At 41.8% G+C, this 24,327-nt stretch overlaps 1 protein-coding gene across 3 annotated transcripts in view; it reads right to left on the reverse strand.

Moving 5' to 3' along the window:
• Window positions 1-24,327, reverse strand: part of GRB10 (growth factor receptor bound protein 10) — a 198,281-nt gene that overhangs the window by 155,997 nt on the left and 17,957 nt on the right. The window contains exons 2-3 of one of the 3 annotated variants that reach the window (XM_079150329.1): window positions 7,974-8,117; window positions 1,248-1,352 (exon numbers count right to left, since the gene is read on the reverse strand). The exons of 1 other annotated variant lie outside the window; for it this stretch is intronic. In XM_079150329.1, the coding sequence (XP_079006455.1) occupies window positions 1,248-1,340 (93 nt within the window). In that variant the 5' untranslated portion in view covers window positions 1,341-1,352; window positions 7,974-8,117. The remainder of the gene's footprint in view (window positions 1-1,247; window positions 1,353-7,973; window positions 8,118-24,327) is intronic. One more of the 3 variants, XM_079150331.1, reaches the window with a different exon arrangement.

The following is a 24,327-nucleotide window of genomic DNA, read 5'->3' on the forward strand; positions in this document are numbered from 1 at the left end:
CATCAAACGAAGTCAGACACTCTATAATACGATGCTAAATTAAACATTATGCCAAAACTGGTTTTCTCACCTACAAAGGTTGGAATGGGTCTAGAATCTACACTCTAGACCATGCTGAAATTCTTAAAAACACCAATGTTCAAGAAGTTTACAAATATGTCAATCTTCTTTATGTAAAATTCGAATTTTTAAATTCCTTAATGTACAATTATAAAATAAAATTTTAAATGGTTTTATCAAAAAAAAAATTATCTACTCTGACCACTCTGGTCCTAAACATTCAAATTCACTACAAATGACCATCAGGAGTTTATGAAGTTGGAAAAATCTGCAGGATCTGTCATTTCAAAGGACATTTTCTTCCCTCTCCATTGGACCTAAAAACTGCAATAACTAAGAAAGTAATCATCTTCTGATAAAATTATCCACATCAATCACACACACACTGGACCCTCAAGTCATCAACCCAACTGTCTATGAAATAATCCATCAAAATAACCCTTGACAGTACAAAGAAGAGAGCACCTTTGAAATGTTACCCTCTTCACTTCTCCATCCCATCTTTAGGACCCCAGCTCTGTATTCATGAAAGCATGAAATGTTTTACATGTAGCTATTCAATCACAGTTGTACCGCTTATCATAAATCTCATCACATATTATTACATTCTTCTATCTTCTCTTAACTGAGACTATAATTTTTTTAAAAATTAATCCTCCTTTCAACTTAGAATGAATTGTAACCACCTGTTGATCTGAGGACTCTCTTGGCAATACTGTCACCAGGATGCCCTCATGCTCGAAAAGAAAAAAGAAAAACCTATTTCTTCAAGACAGTTGGAATGTCTGGCCTTTAGATCATATATAGAAACACAGAGAGCCCCTGGCAGCTCTCCACAGGGAAGCACCCTGAAACAAGTTCATTGTTGCTACCTCAGGAACTTAATTTCCTTAGGAGCTGCTAGGGCAGAAAGTTCTTAGCAAAATTTATCTTCTTTTTATCATAAATTTCAAAGATGACCATAAGCAACATTTTGGGAGACACTGCTGTACACATAAAGCATTGCATATATATAAAACCTAGATATGAACTGAATTAGCTGCAAACACTGGATAAAGACCACAGACCAAAAGAAAACGAAAACAAAAATAAATAAATAAATAAATAAAACAAAACAAAACAAAAAGAAAACAAAAACAAAAACAAAAACAAAAAAAAACAACACCAAAATTGCCAAGTTGCCTTACTTTTTGTTTTTTTGCACCTTTTCTTGTTTTCCACCTAAGCAGGTACACACGCAGACAAGGCTTCTGTTGGTTGTTCTTCTTCTGTGTCTCCATTTCTGGGCAATCCTGTTCAAGACAAGCTTTAATGGTGACAACAGAAGACGAGTCTGGCAAGAGTCACTCTTGGGATGAAACATCTAGAAGTGCTAGAGCATGCTGCCCTACAATTCTAAATAACCAACAGTGGACATAAATACATAGGTAAGTATCATGCCAGAGTTACCCAGGCCCACCCTCTTACAGGTTCATGGCAATGCCAGAAATGCAAAGATTTTATATCACAAAAGATATAGAAGTTCCCACTCTGAGTAGCTGGTCACTTTAATAGGGCGAGTCAAGACAACAGGACCTTGGATAATGATTCACCCCAAGCCCCAGAGTAAAGCCTGCACTGATCGGCAGGGTCCCAAAATAACTCATGCTGACCACGATGGGCCCTCCTGAACCAAAGGCTGGGCTATCAGAGGAAAACTCTTCCAGGAATTTTCTTTCACCGCCTTATGCCATGCCTCGAGTCAATACAATAGGAGCAGATTCTGAGAATCCAGAGCAGTTTGGCCCCTGACACTACAGTTCAGACCCAGGAACAACTAAAGAGGTTGCTGATCCACATGCATCTAGAACTTTCAGCCCTGTAGAAGACAGTCATCTACAGTTTGGTGCCACCGCTTGCCTCAGACTTTTCCCTCCTCATCACTCAACCCTACTCTGTCCCAGACCAGAACTCAGAGGTAGACTCACAGTCATACACCAAACCAGATGTCCATGACCTCAGCAAGAGAAGACTGAATTCAGAAAGAATGACAGAAGGACAGATAAGGTATTCCTATAAGCCAAGAAAGATAAACAGATAAAAACAAAGCAATCTTCAGAAGCTGTATTTGAAACAGCAAAAGCCTGGAAATATACCAAATGTCCGTCCCCAGGTGGATGGATGATCTAATTGTGACATCATTAATTCTACTCAGCAATAAAAAGGAGCAAACTATTGATAAGTGCTTTAACACAGATAATCTCAAAATAAATATGCTGAGTGGAAGAAGCCAGACAAACTGCATTGATTCCCTTTATATAATGCTCTAAAAAATGAAAACTAATCTATAATGAGAGAAAACAGATCCACGAAAGGATGAGTAAGAAAAGACTGCAAAAGAGCATGGGAAAAACTGGAGTGATGGATAGTTTCGACACCCTGATTGATCGCTGGTTCTGCATAGATCAAAACACATCAAACTGCACATCTTAAATATGTGCAGTTTATTGTACTCAGTGTATGACACCTCAACAACTGTTTAATAAAATAAAACAAATTGGACAAGAGGCTACCAAGGGACTTGGTATGACCAAGAACAAGTAGAGCGTAGTTATGCTCTCAAGTCATCATGAACACTGAATTAGTGAATCAGGAAATCCTGAGTCACTGGCCCTGGAGGAAATAGAGGGAATAGAGGAGCAGAGCCTCTGGTCACATTTTTGTCAACCAACCAATATATGACCTTGGCTTACATGTGTTTCCGTTTAAAGACGCCTTACTTAAAATATACTGTTGATTCATTAACACTGAATTTATGGCCAAAAACACTATAACTCATGCCCAATCAATGATCATTGAACACAAGTATTTTCTCTATGAGCCATATTACAGATTTCTTGAGCTTAGAAACGCATCAACAGTATGCCTTAGGGCCATTTTAATCAGCAAAATCACCAACAAAAAACATGATGGGAAAAACATGACACCAGATAGACTACAAAAAGGACACTTGTTCCCAGTACAAGAGCCTTCCTCAGGCTCTGCTGGGAACGTGTGTCTTTTTCACCACTCCCTGCATGTGCATGGATGACCGCAAGGGCACCATGAATATGGATTTGGGGATTATAAATAAGTTTTAGCAAGTAGGCAAATTCACAAATATGGGATCCTCGAATGATGAGGACCAACAGTATCTAACTTCTTTGTGCCTTGGTATCCTCATCATTTATTTACTTTCTGTGACTATAGTAAAGACTAAATGTGCTCATCCCTGGGATCACTTAGAACAATACCAAGCACACCCGAAGTACAGTAAGTGTTAGCTGGTATTCTTCTTGCCACTAGTATTACCCTGATCTGGACTGTACCCATAGCAATAGGAACTTCCTCTCTCCATGTGGCATGTAGTCTCTACATTATTATCTACTTCCCTACACACCACTCCCAATATCTGTGAACATTCCAAGGACCAGACCACATTCTGTGACATCAGAGGCGCCACAGATTGTGCCTAAGCTGAGACTGCTGGGTTTTGATCTCTGTAACTTATCTTAAATACCATACTAACTGCTTTGACTTGCAGTACACTATGTTCAAATGGAACTTTGGTGTGGTCACTCCTTAAAAACATCAAGCTTAAGGAAATAATACGGCTACCTTATCTCTAAATATGCCAATGCCCCAAACTGCCAGAAACTTACCAATACTTACTAATATTTCAATGTGATTTTAATTCTTGAGAAATTTTTCTTTTATAGAAACACTGGAAGTCACCACGATTTCCTAAGTAGCAATCAGATCTTTTCCTGATTCTGATGGACAGAAATAATGGCAAAAACTACTGTTTTTGTTTTGAATCTTCAGAATTATAGCAAAAAGACAGACTAACAATTTGAAGAGAGAAGACTGACAAGTTAGCAACCATTAAAAGATTACTGAGTCATAATCCTTCCAATTCTGAAAAATGCTGGAATTTTAAAAATCACCCACTTTGCTTTTCAAGTTTTTATCCTCTAATAGGTATTCATAGGATCCTGATAATTAAAATCAACTTTTCTAACTCTCTCCTTAACACTCAACAACCATGTGAGTATGAAAGCTTTCAAACAGGAGCCTTCAAATGCCAAAGTGGAACCTTCCAATTCCAAACAAGATGAAGTCCTGGACCTCACCAACAAGCCAAGGAAGACTCAAGGAAGTGGTGAAAAGAAGTCAGATTGTGAAGGGGACTGAGGAGGAATATGGTAGCTCCCAGGTTCTTTATCCCTCTTTGTTTTCAAGACAGGATACTGTGCTAGTCTCCAGCCCAGAACTGCCAGCAGACTCAGGTCAGAAAAGCTCCAAGAAGGCCTGTCCTTCCAGAGGATCAAGAAAAGTGTGATCTAAGAGAACCCAATGCTTCTGACAATACTGCCCAGCCAAATGCTAACAGAACAGTTTCTTGACACTCTAGTTTCAGGGGGGCTAAGTAGGAATCTAATTTTCTACCCCTTCCTGGCCCCTGACTTACAAAAGTGGGTATACACACTCCAATCTTCCAGCATGATGTCTGCCAAACAAGTGGGAGTAGATCTATCTCCCACTTGGAAGCAGGCAGTGAGTCGATTCCTCCTAAGGGATAAAGTAGGTATGGACCAACAAAAAGCTCAGGTTATACTCCTGCCCCAGGTCCCTGAGAGGAACAGGGTGATCTGAGGTAGAACTGAAAGACATCTGCTTCCCCCTCACCTCCATGTAATCTGTCTCTATCCACATGCTACAATGTTGAAGCAGTGTGTGTGTGTGTGTGTGTGAGCCCTTCATCTCCACATCCCCCTACCTGGGTGTTAGCACTGACCAACAAGGAACAGAAAATCCTACACCAACTCAGAACTATACACTACAGGTCAATAGTGAAACTGCCTTCTAAGATTAAATAGGATCCAGATTCACACAATGTAATACTCAAAATGAGTAGAATAAAACCGAAAATCACCTATCAGACAAAGAATGAGGACAATGGCAATTTGAATGAGAAAACACAATTATCAGGTGCCAACATGAAGATGACTAAGAGACTGGAATTATCTGACAAGAATTTTAAAATAGTCATCATAAAAATGCTTCCACAAGAATCACAAATACTCTTGAAAGAAAGAAAGAAGAGCTAATGTGCTACATCTTTAAGTTACTCACAAATAGATTACTATTCTTCCTTCAACCTTGGCATTTGTTAGTTTCTATAGATCAGTGAACAATGAATTAAGACTCCAACATATTAGAAGCTAACTGAAGTAACAATTCAACCAGGTGTTTATCAAGATTCTGCCACAAGAGAAAGTGCACAGGAATCAGGAATATCAACACAAATGATATGTGATATCTGTTTTCAATGCATTGTGTGAGAGGAGGCACACACAAAACTACCAAATCAAAATGTGCTGGATTAAGTACCCCGACAAGGCAAAAATAAAACAATAAGGAAACTCCACAGGATAAGACAAGTCCATAAAAAGAATATGAAAGTGCTTTTATATAGATCAAACAGTAGACACAGAGGTGGGGGGAAAAGAATCGCAGAAATAGAGAATAAGAGATGTTAATTGTTAAAGAAGGCAAAAGCAACAGGATGTCAAGAAAGGCAAAAAGATACAACACCACAATGTACAAGAGTTTCTCAAAGACTAGCTCATGACTATCTGTGTGTGACACAGCTGTTGTGATTTTTCCAACTTTGGAAAGAAAAAGGCAGAAGTCACATAATTTTTACTTATATTCTCAGAATGTTTTGATTTAAAGTATACCATAAATGGGAAAGAACTATCAATCATTGCAACTGGGCAGAGAAATTATTTCTACCCTTATTCAAACTATAGGGCTTAATATGAATGAGTGTAGCCTCAATAATGCACCCTCCTCTGATTGCATCTTCCAGGGTAAGCAGGGCAAGTAGAGAGCTGCCCTCTTCTATGAGAAAAGCCCACTGAGAGCTGCACCATGGTGGGGCTGGTTGGTCCCCAACAAGCATGAGCAGGAAAGTGCCCTACCCAAGATGCAGCAGCCCTAGGTGGGAGATGCTGTACTGAATACTAAGCTTGAGGATGTCGTGCTCTGAACCCAACTCAACTACTGATCCTAGGACTCCAATAAGAACAAAATGAGCAGCCAGAAAGGAGATGGAAGAGAGTCAAACTAAGTCCAAGAGTAGGAGAACAGAAAGTAGGAGAATAGAAAATGGAATGATTAAGACACTCACACAGTAGTCCCACACTATCCATGCAGGATAATCCAAGAAACCCTCCTCACTGTAACCCTGTGGATGCCTGAGATGGCAAACAGTGCTGAACATTAAGATACCAAGTTTTTTCCACCCATATAAACCTACGATAAAGTTTAATTTATAAATTAAGCACAATAGATTAATTTTCATAACTAATAAAACAATTGCAATATAATAAAAGTTATGTGAATGTGGTCTCTCTTTCAAAATATCTTACTGTACTATAACTGTGATTTCAGGCCACCCTTGACCACATGTAAATGAAACCACGGGAAGTAAAACCCAGATAAAACGAGATGACTAAACCTTTCTCCTCTTCTCACTATGACCACAAATAAACAGGGAAGGCTCTCGAGATGCACTGAATACAGAAGAAAAAGCAGGGCCTATTCTGATGCCCACCTGATCCCCTCATAGTCTATCCTGTGAGGCCCCAACACTGCAGGGTCGTCCCTGATTCTCACCATGGGCTTTGCCTACATCCAGGCCTGGGTTCCTTGAGCTGCAACCTCTGCAAACCATAAGCTACTCTGACAAAAGCTAGTTCCTCTCACACCCTCTTGTTTTGTATGATCCTTCTGAAACCTAGGAAATTGGGTTTCAACTATTAGGTCCAATAAAACATGAGCTCTTGACAGAATATCTTTCTACTAAAAATCTACTTCCTACAGGAAGGGACTTTGGCCATCCAGTGCCCATGATTCTTACAGCACACAGGACAGTACCTGGTACTAGGTGGGCATGCACTGGGAACTTATGGAATGAATACCAACAAGTTGGGAAATCAAGAACTAATCCTCTAACAATTTCCATCAAATACAGTCCAAAACATAACCAAGTTAACTGAGTCTAGCTTCAGATCAGATCTGGTCTTTAATGCAGAGGCTTATCAGTGTCCCTGGTGGGGTTGGCACTATCTTAGAGAGAATGCACATTCCAAAGCATAGAGCCTAGAGAGTACCACCACACTACTACCATGTCTCCATCAGTCTATGTTTTAGGAACTGTCTGGCCAGGATTTAGGGTGCAATGTGTAGCCATGGAACAAATCAACAGAAACAGAAGTTTTTGAAGGCTAAGACTTTCCATCTTGGACTCATCTTTGGCGAACCCCATCACGACAGCTATCTTGGTGAACAATGGGAACACGATCATTCAGATCCTATGTCCTGCCTTGGATCCCAGGCCCTCTCAGCTCAGTCAGTGAAGCCCATGCCCACTCAAAGTCAGAGCAGACCTACACACACCTTGTGGAAAACAAGTCAGAGGTCAAGACACCCTCCACCCCAGCTCAATCTGTTGTAGCCCACCTTCACAAACAACAGCTACCAACTCTGAAGGCTCACAATGCAACAGGTTGACCAGAAAAACCCAGGAGGCAGCACTGATGCCCCAACCTTATGGAAGGGCAGGGGGGACCTGCACAATCAAGTGGCCCAGCTCTCCCAACACACCCAAACCAGCTCAGTGTTCCCAAGCACAACGGAGCCAAAGAGGAGCAAGAGAAAGAACAGACAGGCAGGGAAACGCCCTTGGGAACCCTGGAATAAAGGATCTAGTGTTAGCCTTTGTCTATGGTGACATGCATTTATTGACCTTGCCTTGATCAATATTTAACAGACGACTCTCCTGCAAAGAAAGGCACTATCTGTAGCTGAAAACACCCAGGACTTACCTGTCAGCAGCTGGCTCAGCGGCTCTGACTGCCTGGGAGGCCAACCAAGATTCACTGACAACAGAGGTGAGGACCCCTCCAGTCACTGGGTTGCTGCTCCCCAGGGCTGTCTCCTCCCACTCAGCATCGTGGTCAGCACCAAAGCTGGAAAGTCAAAGAGACCATCATTGAACTTCAATCAAATTTGTAAGACATAAATGTGCACTCAACAGGCACCCAGGAATAAATTTTTTAAAAGACTTATAAAAGAGTATTTTTTTCAAGGAGATGGTTTAAAAGACTCTTCCGAAGAACAAAACAAGAAAGTGAGTCCACAAAAAGTAGGTTTCTCGTTGCCACTTCCACTAACTGCAGGGGCAAGTTCCTAAAGAGACCAGAGGATCAAAGGTAAGGCTCAAGCTGAAGTTGACCTATAATTCAAGTCTCAAGCCCAGGTTGGAGCTCACATTCTTCATGGGATTCCCCCAGTTAAACCTGCTCCCCCCATTCAACTCACAGAGACCTTTCTCCACCTCAGCCCAGGCACCAGCCCATGACACCCCACGCTACTCTCTGCATAGGGGCACTGAATGGAGAACAATGCACTGTGCATGAAACACAGATTCCCACAGCAGAGGTGCACAGTAGGCAAGCCTGCAGCTTGAATCCTACCCCTCCCATCTACTTTGATTCACTTACTCAAGTTCTATACCCTGACCCAAGGCACTATTCTAGGCATGGAAAGGGTGGTGAGAAACCCTTGCCTTGCAGGAGGTAGCTTTTCACAAACCCTGGCTCTTCTGTAGGGCACTGGGGATAAAACCCACCTCACTGAGGATTTTAGTACATCGCACTGGGGTCCTGCTGAGTAATACTTTCAAATGCAACACGCTCCTAAATGACTTAGGAGAGTGATTAACATAGAACAAGGGTGGAAACAAGGAGACTCATTATGGTTGTTGCTGTTTTGTGTGTCCCCTGCCCTACCTGGTACACCTGTGACATGGGTGTGCTCTCAACAGTCACTCAATGAAAGACCCAACTAAATTTGCCTAATCATTAAAGGGTGAAAATAAAGCCTACCCTAGCCTCCTACCTGTCATGGAAGAAGTCCTGGGCTCAGAACCTAAATAAACAATTTACAAATATAGCCATTTTAGTGTGCCCTGTCAGCAACCCTGTCTAAGAACTCAAGCTTGGAAACCCGACAGACTTGATTTATCTCCTGATACTACCTTGACTTAGCAGGTGATGTCTAGGCAAACTATTAGACTCACTGAGCCTCAGTGTCCCCAGTCACAAAACAGACCAAAAAAGAGCATCTCACTTATAGAACCTTTATGAGGCGTAAATGAGTTAATGCACATAAAGAAGAGGACAAGATCCAATGTCTAGTAAGCAATAAACACTAGTTGTCAAGAACTATAACATACCAAATGATTTCCCCATAATCACATACAAAATTAACCACCTGCAAGTTGTACGCTTGATGATTAAAGGGGATCTTGATCTTGTCAGGACCGAAATGGGAGATACAAAATCATTTGACTGCTCAAGGCTCAACAGGTATACGTTAAGGTGGGTGATACCTACTTTAACCCTTTTAAAAAAAATAGAGAATTTGAACTTTTGAAAAGTATCACAATGATGATGTCATCCTGAACATTTTGAAATTCTAGTAGTAGCTAAATAGAATTTGAAAAAAAGCAAGGAGTGCCGAAAAAAAGAAAGGATTTTTTGAAATGGCAATGGGCCAGAGGATTGGGAAATGGGCTTAGGATCACCATAATGACAGCTATGGATCACTTGTAATCCTCATATCCTGAGGGGCTTCCATCTCCAGGGAACCTAATCTTTTCCTGAATTCTGATCTGAATGCCCCAGGACCACTTCCCAATGCATCTGCCAAGCATATGCCTTCAGATTCAGAACATATGCTTGGGAGATTTGCTTTTTTAATTGTGGTTGGGCACAAGAAATTGATTTGTAATTAAGGTAAAAGAAAATAGAGTTGTCCTGTCAAGCTCATCACCACTTCCATCATTTTTATCTATATTCAAGAAAGTTGATAAGAAACTTCAGTTTATAAAGACAACAGGAATTTTGAATTTGATAAACTGAACAGAGTGACTAAGATACATCCCTTGACAATAACCTCAGTGCTGACCAACTGCCATAAAAGAGGCTGCTGCAAACACAATCTCTGGACACTGTTCAGGACAGCTCATCAGCACCTACACCCAGCCAGGAAACACCCCAAATACAGATCAGCACGTTTCACACGCTGACCTTGACCACTGGACAGGCACCTACAGAGTCCAGATGGAACTCACTTGTCTATTTCCCTGATCAGTGAAGAGAGTGCTTTCTCCTGCAGGTTTCCAGACGGACGTGACAAAAACTTAAGATCTTATTAAAGAATACACTAAACTGGGCAAATTAAAAATTTTATTTACTTCCAAAATATTTCAGGAACAAAATGCCTCTTGATTCCTGTCAAGGATCTTTGATATCGTCCAAAAATTCCTATAAAGTTTTCTTTCTGTCTAGCTTTCTCGCACTAAATATTTAGAGTAATAACAGTGACTATTTAGACACCCAACAAATCACAACTTTCACCACAAAGATATTCACCGTGTTCGCCAGACAGCTCTGGAGTGAAGTCTAGGCTTTTTCAAAAGGCGACAGAATACCTTTAATTTACAAAAATTAAATTCCATATTGGACTGATAAAGAGACTACTGTGTTTTCACTAAGTAAGAAGGCATTTATGGGGACAAATTAAGAAATACATGAATAAAATGGAATTGAAGAAAGGGTTAATTCCTATAAAAAGTAATTATAAAATTTCAGAATGTTATTGCTAGAACTTGTGGACAGCTTAAAAGTGAATCAATAATTAAATACTGGGGTTGGGTGTAGCTCAGTGGTAGAGGACTTGTCTAGTATGTACAAGGCCATGAATTCAACCCCCAGCACTACCAAAAAAAAAAAAAATTAAATATAAAACATCACACTTCACACTACTTATACTGGGGGCACCTTCAGACAGTGCACAGTCTAAATGCTGTAGCTCCTTTTCTAAAGAAAATAACATAACGTGAGGCCAAAGGAATACAGCAGAGGAAGGAAGTTAAAATGCAGGATGTTTCTCATCTAACTGCCAACTATCAGACACTCAAATCATTAAACACACAGAACACTTAAGCAACAACTTAGTCATTACAGCCCCGTTCACCTGGGCCAGCCCCACAAGAGTCCTTCCTTACCAGCAGACACCAAAAGAAGTCCACAGAGATGGTACATCAGGCTATGGAACAGGATGCTGACGTGACAAAGATCTCCTGAACTGGCCGCCACCACTGAAACCAACAAAACCTAACCTAAAGATATATACAGGCCCAAGCTCCACCTGAGTCTCAATTCTAGAGTCAAGCAGAACAGACAATAATAATCCTCACTGTGGAACTTCCAGGAAGCACCAATCAAGCAAGCACAAATATGTCAGTCAAGGGTGGCTGTCATTGCCCTTGCCAGTCATCAAGGTCATTTTCATCTTTGGTGGCAACACTTGAAGTGTCAGGGAAAGCCACAAGCCTAACTGTAGAATCCCATGATCCTATGAAGTCCCATTCTGGTATGTGCCAGAAATCCAACAAGATGAAGAGACTGCCTGCTTGAACGAAGCAAAATACTCCTCTAAAACTGGTTAAAAGTCAAAAAAGCAGTGAGGGACATGATAAATACACATGCATACACAGAGTATCAGACAGATAATAAATACCCTGCTCACAATAGCTGATATACATGCATATTTTAGTTCAGTCCTAAGAATAGCTCTACACAAACTATAGAATACTGCAACACTTGAGAGATAAAAGTCTAAAGCAAAAGTCATTAAAAACAGTATGTTACTGGTATAAAAACACACGCTACTGTTCATAGGGAAGAGCTAAATGTACAAATACACATGTGTTCTCCTCATGGCTGCGTGTATATGAATGAGCCATGCCAAAATAAGAGTGGATATATGTCTTCTCTCATCTATACCTAAGCATAGGATCCACAGGACTCTACAATTAGGTTTCTGGCATTCCCTGAGTCTTCAGGTGCTTCCATCCAAGAAGACAATGACCATGATGATTGTGACCTATAAGAATGCTGAAAATTAAAAGGACCCAGAGTTGAGGATGGCTGTGAGCATGGAATTCTTCTGAATCAAAAGCGGGTGCACTGCACAGGTTTGGGGCCACCACTGGGGCTGGAGCAGCATTCCGCAAACTGCGGGTTTAGACCTGTACCTTTCAATAACTTATCCTTCAGAAAGACTCACATGCATATACCCATACACACACATACACACACACACACACACACACACACACACACTCTAAGACGCATACTGCCACACTCCTCAATACAGAAAAACTGCAAGCAGGCTATACACCTGCCCAAATTCCCCCAACTTCCCTCAGTTCAAGTCATTATACATACACCCACCAAACTGCACATGGCTGAACCAAGAGCTCTCCATTTATAACTTTCTCTCATACCTTCCTTCCACACAATCCACCAGCCTAACTAACTTCGGTTGCAGAAGCAAATGAAAGTCACTCACCTCCTTTCATCTAAGCAGTCACCACCTCTCCTCTGACATGGACATTGTCTCTTCATCTCTCAGTACCCTTTGTGCCCACCCACCCATCCTTCAGCTTCACTGAGCCTGTGACTTAGCAATGGTTACATGCCATCCGAGTCCATTTTCTGTTGCTACGACAAAATACCCAAGGACCAGTAATTTAACATACAACTGGAAGGATTGTTTCCAACAGATGAAATTTGGGGGCAAACATTCAAACTACAGCATTCTTCCCTAGCCCCTAAAATGCATATCCTTCCCACATGCAAAATATATTCATTCCACCCTCAGAGCATGAACATTTCAACTCCTTCCAGCTTCAACTCAAGTCCAAAGTCCAGAGTCTCATGTGAATTAGTTATAGGTGAGATTCAAGGCACTATTCATTCTATGGTACATTCCTGCCTTCTGTGAATCTGTGAAATCAAAACGAGTTTTCTACTTTCAAACCATAATGGTGAGGTAGACAGGACAGACATTTTCATTCTGAAGGGGAGAAATAATCAATAAGAAGGAAGTAATAGGTCCCAGGAAAATCTAAAACCTAACAGGGTAAACAACATGAAATCTCAAAACTCCAGAATAAATGTTCTTTGACTCCATATCCCACTTCATGGATACATCTGGTGCAGAGGCAGGGACCCCAAGGCATTGGACAGTCATACCCCCAAGGCTTTGATGGGTACAGACCACACATCAACGCTCTCAAATTGGAATCACAGGTTGGAGTTTCATAATTGCAGCTATCCCAGGATGGCACTCTAAACTTCTAGGGTCTTGGTAGTGATCCAATTCCCACAGTCCCACTAGACACTGCTCTAGTGGGGACTCTGTGCAACAAGCCTCTGCCTGGTCCACAGTCATCCACAACAGCCTTTGAAATCTAGAGGGGCATGCTCTAAGGACATGTAAGTAGCCACGCCTCAAGACCTTACATTCTGTTTTTTTGAAGAATTAATACCATGTGACCCTGCCATCATTTAGATTTTGCCCTCCGGAGCAGCAGGTTTAGCCATGCCTGGGGCCACTTGAGCTACAGCTAGCAACACCTTGGAGCAATGAACCAAAATGCTGAGAGCAGCAGAGACTCAGGCAGTTCTGTGCAGTGCCCTTGGAGAATGCCCCAGGCCCATCCCCAGAAACCATGCAGGCCTCTTAGATCTCTGGGCCCATGATGATAGGGACAGACTTGAAGATCTCTAGGCTGCCTTCTAGGTCTTTCTCCCAATGTCTTGCTAAATAGCACCTTGCTTCCTTCTCTCCCTATTAATCTCTTAAGCAAAGAATCACTTGGCCACACCTTAGATTTTCTCTTACAAAAATGCTGTCATTCTCTACCACATGGGCAGGCTAAAAATCTTCCAAATCTTTCCACCCTTTCCCATGTACTTAATTATAAATTCTATCCTGAAGTCATATCTTTGCTCTCTCTTTTCACTATAAGCAGTCAAAAGTAGGCACGCAGCAGCTTGAATTCTTTGTTGCTTAGAAATTTCTTTCACCAGATACCTCAATTCATTGCTCCAAAGTTCTACATTTTACATAGTCCTAGGACATAAACAAAATTCTGCAAAGTGCCTGCCACTGTTAGCAAGGATGGTCTTCACTCCAGTATCCACCATATTCTTCCTCATTTTTGTCCGAGACCTCATCAGAATGCCTTTACCTTCCACGTCTCTATCAACATTCTAATCATAACCACTTAAGTAATCTTTGAGAAGTTCCAGATTTTTCCTTGACTGCTCACCTCCAGAGTCCTCACCAGAATCATTCTTATTGCTCCATTCATGGCAAAACAGGATTTTTCTAGCCCGCTTTTCTAGATTCTTCCACTCTATCCATTACCCAGTTCCAAAACTGTTTCAACACTTTCAGGCATTTGTTATAGCAATGACCCCACTCCTCAGTACCAATTTTCTATCTTTGTCCATTTTTATTATATAAAACAAAATACCTGAGACTGTGTCATTTATAAGGAAGTTTATTGGCTCATGGTTCTGGAGGCTAAGAAGTCCAAGAGCATGGCACCAGCATCTGCTGGGCATTTGATGAGGGTCTTCTTTGTTGCATTATAACATGGTGGACAATATCACATGGTGGGGTGACCAAACAGAAGATTTACTTCTTGGTGAATACAAAGACAAAGAGCACAACAAGAAGATAAAAGACTGGAGAAAGCCCATAAGGACAGCACCACAGATCAAAGCAATAATCTCCCAGATTAAAGGAAGCCTGGAGATGTGATTCTGAGATCCTATACATATTCATTTTAGGGGAAGATGCATGCCTGAGCATGCTCAGTTTAGAACGTCCACTTCTGCTCATGCTCGTATCAGTGTCAGAGTTCAAGAAGAAAAGATGGCGGGTGAGTTCCTGGGCGTGCTCAGGTCAAGGTCATTAAAATGGCAGACAAAAAAATTTCTGGGCATGCTAAGTTCAATAATATAACAAGCCATGTTTCCACTAGGAAGTTTAAAAAAAAAAAAAACTTAAAAGAGTATCTCCATGATCTTGAAGATCATGGCTAACTCTTCTAAGTTTCTCTAAAAAGTTTTAGCTGAGACAAGAGAAAAGACACTTTGAAGGTATACCCATGTAGGAATCTGACCCTAAAGGTACCTCTCATTTAGCAACCACCGGCGAGACAGAGCAAGCATGCCAACTCAGGTCTCTCCTTTTCTTCTTACAAAGTCACTAATACCATCATAAGGGCTCCACCATCATGACTTATCTAATCCTGATGACTTCCAAAAGGCCCACCTCTAAATACCATTAACATATGAATTTAGAAATTCAGTTCCCAACACATGATCTTTAGGAGGACACATTCAACCTACAACACTTGTTATACTCTGAATGCATTCAAACACTCAACAACAGCTGCCACACATGATCCAAGGGCTCCTGCCTCCCCTTCAGGCTGCCCAGAAACCAGTGTCCCATGATTAATTTACCTTGTCCACCAGGTTCTCAGTCACACTCGTCCCTCAGAGCCTAGGCATGTTTTTCCGTTCTCTATCTGGAATTCTCTCAAACCCCCAAGCCTCCAAACTCCTTCCACCTTCCTGTCTGCAGTCTCACTGGAGAAACCAGATTCCCATCCACTGTGTCTTTTCCCTGTCCACCCCTATGAGATCGAGCTGCCCTGCACACTCACATACCAGTTCACAGTGATTCTGTAGCTCAGTTGATTGACTTCCTCTTCTTCAGAACACAACAGGTTTTTTGTTGCTGTGTTTCTTCCTGCCTACTTGTTTTGTACTGGTTTCTCCTCTGAGAACCAGCTCTGAAGCTTGGGACCTCTCTGTCCCAGTCACTGCCGTATCCCTGACTCTCAGCACAAGGTCAAGCAGCTCCAATCTTTGCTGAACGAATGAAAAAATGCCCCGATAGGCACCTACTTAAATAGAGTAAAGCAATCCTCCAGAATGCTAGGCATCCAACGAAAAGTATGCAGTGGCCACAAAAAGTATGCCGTGCACACCTATTATCTTAGTGATTTGTGAGGCTGAGGCAAGAGGATTGCAAGTTTGAGGCCAACCTGGGCAACTTAGAACTTATCTCAAAAAACTACAAAGGGCTGCGTATGGAGCTCAGTAGAAGAGTGCCCCTGGGTTCAATCCCCAGTACGATAAGAAAAAACAAAAATTTTAAAAATCATGCAATAGCCTTAAAAGAGCCGCCATAGAAATGAGTCTCTGGTCTGTGGCAGGCAGTCACAAAATGGTTCAGAACCCAGCTTCTGCCAGCTCCAGGAAAGGAGGCAGACACAGCAAGGAGTCAGTCTCCCAGTGCCTCTATTTCCCTCCCTAACCTGTAAAATGAGGACCACAATTCCAATCTCATGCAAGGACAAAAAGTAATTCCTACGAAAGGCTTTGCACAGAATTAGCAGTAGGTAACTATGTGAGGAAAGAGGCAAAACAACTAAGGAGTAGAAATAAGGAGTTGCTGTTGTGAAAAGATGCATGTGACAAGCCTACATGTGTCGTGTCTGTGATTCCACACAGAGGAAAAGCCAAAGAACCCAGAACGATTCCCAGCCCCGTGAAGGGCTGCCATGTGGTACAGACAAGAGGCGGGAAGTGGCAATCTCACTCTGCACCCTAGGTTTGAATTTTTTAAACAGGGATCTCAAATTACTGGTCGAATTTTAAAATCTATGTAAGAAGTGCTTTAGTCAAGTTCTGAACCAGCAATACTGTTTGCCTCTCCCAGTTCTCATCCAAAAATCTACACGCAGAGTCCCTGTGATTCTCCCTCTACCCTAGTCCAGCTCTCCCTCCCTTTCTAGGGATTCCAGAGAAATCCCTGCTCTATACCTAAACACAATGAGCCTATTAAGTGCGTCAGGCTCAGTCACATGAACATTAACTGCACAGACCCTTCTCTGTACAGGCTGCTTCCAGAAGTGCAGAAGGACTTGGCTTTCTATTTTTTTCTTGTCTTTTCCTTCCTTCCTTTCTTTCTTCTTCCTTGTCTTTCTTTTCTTAAGGGGTTTAAAAAAAGAGACAGATGAGCATACTAGGAAAGTAAAGAAGAAAGATACTACTGCTTGTAGATAAATTATATGACGCAATCATTAACATTGTTCAAGCAGGAAGTTATGAGTGAAGCAGGCATGGCAAACAGATAAGATCTTGCCCTCCTCCATGAACAGCTCTCTTGAGAAGTAGAGTCGATGTTCGGATGCTTTATCAGCACCCCAAAAAAGGACTGTTATCAAAATTGACCAAGTTACCCTGTGAACCCCAAAGTCCAAATATGCATCACTTCTAGGACCAGAACTGAAAAGTTTAAAGTTAATCACATCTTTTCATTCTCAGTATCACTCATTATATTCACTAAGTAACTACTATAAGCCATTGGTTTTCAGGATTAAGTATATACATTCATATATAAGGAAAACTGATCCCTCAGTTCAAAAAAAATCAAGATTTTAGCAAGAACAGTAGAAATACACAGTTCATCCAAACAGGAATGATAAGAAACTAATTATTAATGGCTTTGAAATGCATTATTATTATACTAGGCAGGTGTGATAAGACTATAGGGTATGGGCCTAATAAAATTTTAAATGACTTTATTTAACAATGTAATTTTTTTATTATTTTCTAAAATGTATCCATAGTTTTTAAAGACTCTTAATGATCCTGTTGTACTTGGTACTCTGTACCATGCTAAACCATTGCAGCAGCTAAGTCCCCACTACCTGGAAGCCCAGCCCTATGTAGAGAGAGACCCCACAATGCAGGAGCACTGGACTACCTAGACCTTTCAGTGCCTGGTTCTCCCATTCCAAAATTGACATCTGGGTCCTGCAATATGAGGACAGTGACCCTGTTCTGCCTCTGGACGTGGGAGAGTCCAAGCTGAGTGAGCAACAGAAACCACATGATGTTCTACAAACCCCAATTTCTCATGTGTGCAGAGGGTACTCATTGTTTCCTATCTCAGGGTTGTGAGGGAGAGCTCTTCCCACTTGCAGGGAAGTGATCTATGTCCAAAAATATCTACACAGTAGCCTCTGGTGCAGCCCCAGCTGGGACCGCTCAGATCCCAGCACCCACAAGCACACATCATCACTGATGGTCTAAGCCTGCAGTCTGCTCCCCACCCAGCACCAGCTCCCAGGACGTAGAGATGGACTACGTAATGACAGAGGCAGACATGCAGGAATGCTTTGGCTCTTTTCTTCCAAACTAAATAAGGGGGCAACCTGCAATGTCAAAATTCAGGAAAACCAATGTGGGAAGCTGAGATAGTAGGTCCTGCACTTATTTCTAGTTTTACCTGACTCAGGTAATTTAGGTAGAAAAGGTAAAAGCTCACGTCGTGACATCTTTCCATTTCGATGACTCTCAAATTTAGAAACACCTGCCCTAAAGGAAGAAAATATTCTTTCTATACCACTAAGGAAGCCTTCATTACTTCTCCAGTTATTGTAAACCTTGGACTCAGGGCCATCTGCTGTATGATTTTGTTTTAACTTCCCTAACAATCTTCCTTAACCCACTGTTCACCTTCAGTCCTGGAATTCATTATTCTTTCATTAATTCACTCAAACACTTTTAAAGTGCTCTCTATGTTCTCAGTCTTAGTACCATCAGTGACAGAGCCATCTCCAATATGGTCCCTAACCTTGTTTCTGTAGGTCTACGGGTTCAAGATGCCAGGAGTGTGGCCAAATCTCATCATTGCTCAAGACCTAGGAATGAGAATGTGGAAAGACAAACAACTCGTAGCATGCATGATCAACCATCGCTTTTATCAGTTCTTCAAAAACTGCATGCCAATGTTCAAAGGCATTCTAGAGGAGCTAGTCCTCAGGGGTCTGGAAGGGGACCTTTAGCTTTTGACCTTCCCGCCTCAGGCGCCAGTCAGGCTCACAAAGTCTTTTGATGGGGCACAGCACAGCACATCCAAGTGCCAGACAGGCAAGGGCAGGAAAGGAGGAAAGGAGCTTGGGACCCTCTGCTTCTTCTGCAACACCCTTCCCTCACTTCTCATCTCACCTAAACCCTCTTTTTTTACAAGTAAGAAAAAAAGGGTCACCTCTTCTAATCATACAGGTCATTGTGGAGTATGATTAGTTCTTTTTTTGTTCCAAAGCACTCTTACTTAAACTCAGGGCTCCCCTAATTCTGTGCTTAAGATTATGTACCAGGTGTCCCTCAGGTCTCCAAGATTTAAGGTGCTGGAGTTGACACAATAAACAGAGATCCACCGAGGAGCAGATGGGTCTGGCACTCCGTCTTCACAGCAAAGGGGATATTGCAGGGCCAGGGCTCCAGAGTGACCCCTGGACTTTCAGACTGCTGCTCCACTCCCACATGTCACATGGAGCCCAGTGATGATGAACCTCCCACCCTGGGGCAGAACCTCCAGGATCAGTGAGGCCGAAAACTATCTTCAAAACATTAAGATCCGATCTCTCCTTTTCCCTCTCATTCTCTCCTAAGTGTAGGTTGGAATTTTCTGGAGGCCACAGGACATGTGACTGAATGCAGACGCAGACAGGAAAATCCAGCTGTCTTCTGTGAAACCAGACATTAAAGGAATTTACAAAATTTAAATAATGCCGCTCTTTTTGTTCTTTTTGTTTTCGAAAATATGGCTATTCCATAAAAGACGTTATTTGTATTTATAGATGATGGCTTTATTATTGTTGTTTTTAAATGAAGAAGTTTTTTGTTTTTTAATTTCTTCCTTGATTTCTAAAATGTTAAATAGAAGTATATATAGTCACATAATCACAAGCTCTTTGTAGTCTTCAATCCTTTTTAAGAGTATTAAGGGGTCCTGGGACCAAAGAGATTAAGAAATGATGCTTCCAACATGATGCCCTTTGCCTCCACAGCCCTGTGGGTCTGGGTTTGCTCCCCTGGGAATCATAACCTCAGCCAGCACCTAAGACTTCAATGTACATGGGTTCATCTAAAGGAAGTAAAGCCACCACCCCCTGGACACTGCACTGATTCTCAATACAGTTCTGCTGGGAAACTCCTAGCTTGTGTGTAATAAGAACCCATGGAGACTCTCATACAAATAGTTTTTCTTAAAAATAAAATAGGGTTCCAGAACTTTTCACCTGAGACCTGGCTACACATCACTATCCCTAGCCAGACCACGTGCAGTGCAGCAAGCTGCACACAGCCCGGCAGGGCAGGGCAGGGCAGGGCAGGGCATTCCATTCTGCTTCTCAAGGGACTAGTAGGGGCCCCAGGAGGGTCAAAGCCTTTGAAAGTGGCTCAGCTGTAGTCCCCTAAAGGCTTACCCTGCTTGTTGATTCTGGCAAGATGCATAACTCTGTCATTTAGAATGTTCTTCCAATACCTCCTGAATAAGCCACACCAATGGGGAGAGACAGAAAGAAAATGTCACACGTCCAGTATTTCCAGTTTCCCGGCAGAGTTCGAGGCCTGGCCCCGGGTGAAGTGCAGCCGCATGACGGACTGCCTCCTCTGGGCTGCCAACACTCACAGGTGGCCAGAGCTTCCCCATCTTCCCTCTCCCAGTGTGAGAACAGGGGCCAAAAGTGAACAGCACACATCAGTGCCCAAGTTTAGGTCCTCCCAACCACAGAAAGAACAACTGTTCTCCACTTACACTGACGCCAGCTATCTGTGTCCTTCTGTTCAAACTGTTTGATGTTAAAAGACCAGAGTCCGCTGCCGGGAAGGAATGATCCGAGGGGCTGCGGAGAGCGACAGTGTGTCCCGGGCCTCCCCAGCTCGAGCACAACGCCACGCTCTTTGTTCGTGGCTGGATTACTACTCTGGGGGCTGGACAACACTTGAAAGGGTATCTATTTCTGACCTGAGAATGTGAGATGTACGCTTCCAAATGGGACAAGGCCTTGCTCACACTTCTGACGTCTACCCATGAGCAGTCAGTAGAATGTTCTCCCTCTGGGAGGCCAAAACTGACCGAGAGGGTATTACAAAGTGGACCTAATGTGAATGCCATGTGTACCCTAAACCTGGTACCAAATCAGAGTGACCAAATCACAAGAGAGATGTAGACCTATTCAGGTGAACTCATTGACCATAGTCACTATTCCTTCAGTTTCAATCGCTCTGAAAAATCAAGAAGAAACAGGGCTGGGGTACAGCTCAACGGTGCACCTCGCATGTGAGAGGTCCTGGATTTGACTCCTAAAACCACACACGTACACACACACACACACACACACAAATACACACACATATACAATATACATATATGTTTTGTGTATATACATGTATATATATTGTGCATATATGTGTATATATTGCACACACAAAAAAAACAGAATTGTGGAATTGTGAAACAAGATCTACTCCCTGCCTCTAAAATGCCACCCAAAATCCAAAGCTTTTCCACCACACTCAAAACTACAAAATGGCTGCCACATCTGGAAACAAAGGTGATATTACTTACAATATAGTACAAAATAAAATTACCTGTTTCCAAACCTCCCAGCTAGCTTGTAGTTCTATGGTTCTAGACCATCCTCAATTCAAGAGTTCCAGGACTGTCAGAGAGAACAGAATTTTTCCTTAAAAAAAAAAAAAAAAAAAAAAAAACACCCCCAAGGAAAGGGAACTGAGTAACTAGTAACCCACAAGGTGCCAGGCACAGCAAAATCTCAGAGCGAAGGTTATACTCAACAGTGAAAGAGTGAAACAGCTACTCCCCTAAGATTGTGAGCAAGACAGGGTTTTTACTTTTGCCACTTCCATTCAGCACGGTATTGGAAGTCCTGGCCAGAGCAATTAAGCAAGAAAAAAATAAAACAAAAGTCATCCAAACTCACAGGAAGAAGTAAAATTATCTCCTCTCAATAAACAACACATAGGGGAATTCTTCATGACAAAGAATTTGATAATGACTCCTCAGATATGACCCCAAAAGCACAGGCAACAAAAAAAGTAAAATTAAACAACTTCATCCAAAAAAATAAAAATTTCATAGGACACTATCAAGACAGTCAAAAGATAACCAATAAATAGGAACAAAATACTTTCACATCATACCTGATAAGAGATTAGAATCCAGGATAAGTGGAAAAAATCCCTACAACTCAAAAATAAAATGCAAATAAGGACCACAATGAGGTACCCACTTTATACATATTGGGGATGACAATAAGAAGAATAACAACAGAAAATAAGTAGAGAAATTGGGACCCTTATACACTGCTTGGTGAAAATGTTAAATGAAGCAGCCACTGCGGAAGAGTTTGACAATTCCTTAAAAAGCTAAGCGCAGAATTACCTATAATCCAACAATGTCACATCTAGATATATGGGGGGTAGGGATGAGGCTGAAGTCAACTACTCAAATAGATAACCTGTACAACAATAGGCATAAAAGCATTATTCACAATAGCTGAGAAGTGTAAACAACCTAAATACCCATCAACAATAGAATGGATACACAAAAAGTGTTGTATATATTCAATGGAATATTATTTGATAATAAAAGGGTATAAAGCAAAAAAAAATGCTACAACATAGAAGAACCTTGAAAACATCATACTATATAAAGGAAGCCAGTAACAAACACCACAGATGATCACATTTGTAAAAAGTATTCTAGTCAAGGAAATCTGTGTAGGCAGAAAGTAGAGTTCCTTTGGGTTGGGCAAGGTGAACGGGTAGGTGGGGGTAGCCGATAGCTAAGGTAGAGGCTACCATTTTTGAGGTCATTCTAAAACTGACTGCAGTAGCAATTCCAAATATCTGGGTATATATTAACTGGGCTTTAGTCTCTCTGCACTGCTATAACAAAATATCCAAGTCTGGGTGATTAATATAAAGAACAGAAATTTATTTCTCACAGTCTGTAAGCTTGGAAGTTCAAGACCAAGGCATATGCATTTGCTGAGGGTCTTCTTCTGAGTCCTCCAGTCTTCCTATGGCAAAAGGCAGCAGGGCAAAAAGAAGACCCTACCTAGTTCCCTCCAACCCTTTGATAAAAGCACTACTCCATTTATATATGACCTTATCACCTCCCAAAGGCCATACCTCTTAATACTGTTGAATTGGTGATTACATCTTAATGTGAATTTTGGAAAGGACATGAGCATTCCAACCATAATACTGGACTGTTCCTGCAAATTCATGTCTTTCTCAGAGATAAAATACATTCCCTTCCATCTTAATAGCCCCAAAAGTTTTATCTCACCCAACACCAACTCAAAACTTTTAAAGTTCATAGTTTCATCTAAATATCATCCAAATCTGTTATCAGTGAGACTCAAAGGTATATTTCATCCTGAGGCAAAATGTCCTCCAGCTGTGAATCTGTGAAATCAAGCAAGTTATGTTCTTCCAAATTCAACAGAGCGACAGGCACAGGACAGACACTTTCATTCCAAAAGGAAGAAATAGGAAAAAAGACGACGTTAACAGGACCCAACCAAATCCAAAACACAACAGAGCAAACATTAAATCTTAAAGCTGGAGAATAATCTTTGACTTTTTGGTGTGTTCCATCTTCTGAATACACTGAGGAGGAGGCTGGGTACCCAAGGCTCTGGAGGGTCCTGCCCCACATCTCTGCTAGGCACAGCACACTCACCAGTTCTCATGGGTTGGAGTCAAGTGCGTGCGGGTCCCCCAAGCTAGTGATGCCCACAGGTGGCTCTAAAGTTACAGGATCTCAAGGGTGACCCTGCTACCATGGTACCACTGAGCATTGTCCTTGGAAGGGCTTGCTATAGAAATCCCTATCTCCAAAGTTCCATCAGGCATTAACCTAGTAGGAATTCTCACTGGCCTTGCCCCTGTGGCAATGCTTTGCCTGAGCACCCAGGTTCTCTTTGAAATGTAAGTGGAGGGAGGCATGCCTGCACAGATCTTACACTCTGCATGCCTGCAAAGTTAGCATCACCTGAATACCTGTACCTTCAAAGGCAGTCCTCTAGTTGCATCAGAGTTTGCTGAGCCATACCTGGGACAGCCAAGTAATGCTGTATCAGAATGTAGATTCGGAGACTCAAAGGGGCACTAGGTAAGGAATGCTGAGGTCCTGTGGGCACCTCCTTTGAAATAGTTTTTTCCCCTGGGCCTTGGACTGATATCCCCCAAATGCCTTCAAGGTTTTTATTGGTGTTGATAAGTAGTATGTGGTTTCCTTCTGTCCATATACCCTTAGTGTTTTCTCCTAAACATGCTTTTATAATTTGGCCAGGGTGAGAATTTTCCAAATCTGTAAATTCCGTTTCCCTTTTGATTATAAATATTCCCT

Source organism: Sciurus vulgaris, assembly GCF_902686455.1.
Source record: "Sciurus vulgaris genome assembly, chromosome: 8".
Taxonomy (NCBI): Eukaryota; Metazoa; Chordata; class Mammalia; order Rodentia; family Sciuridae; genus Sciurus; species Sciurus vulgaris.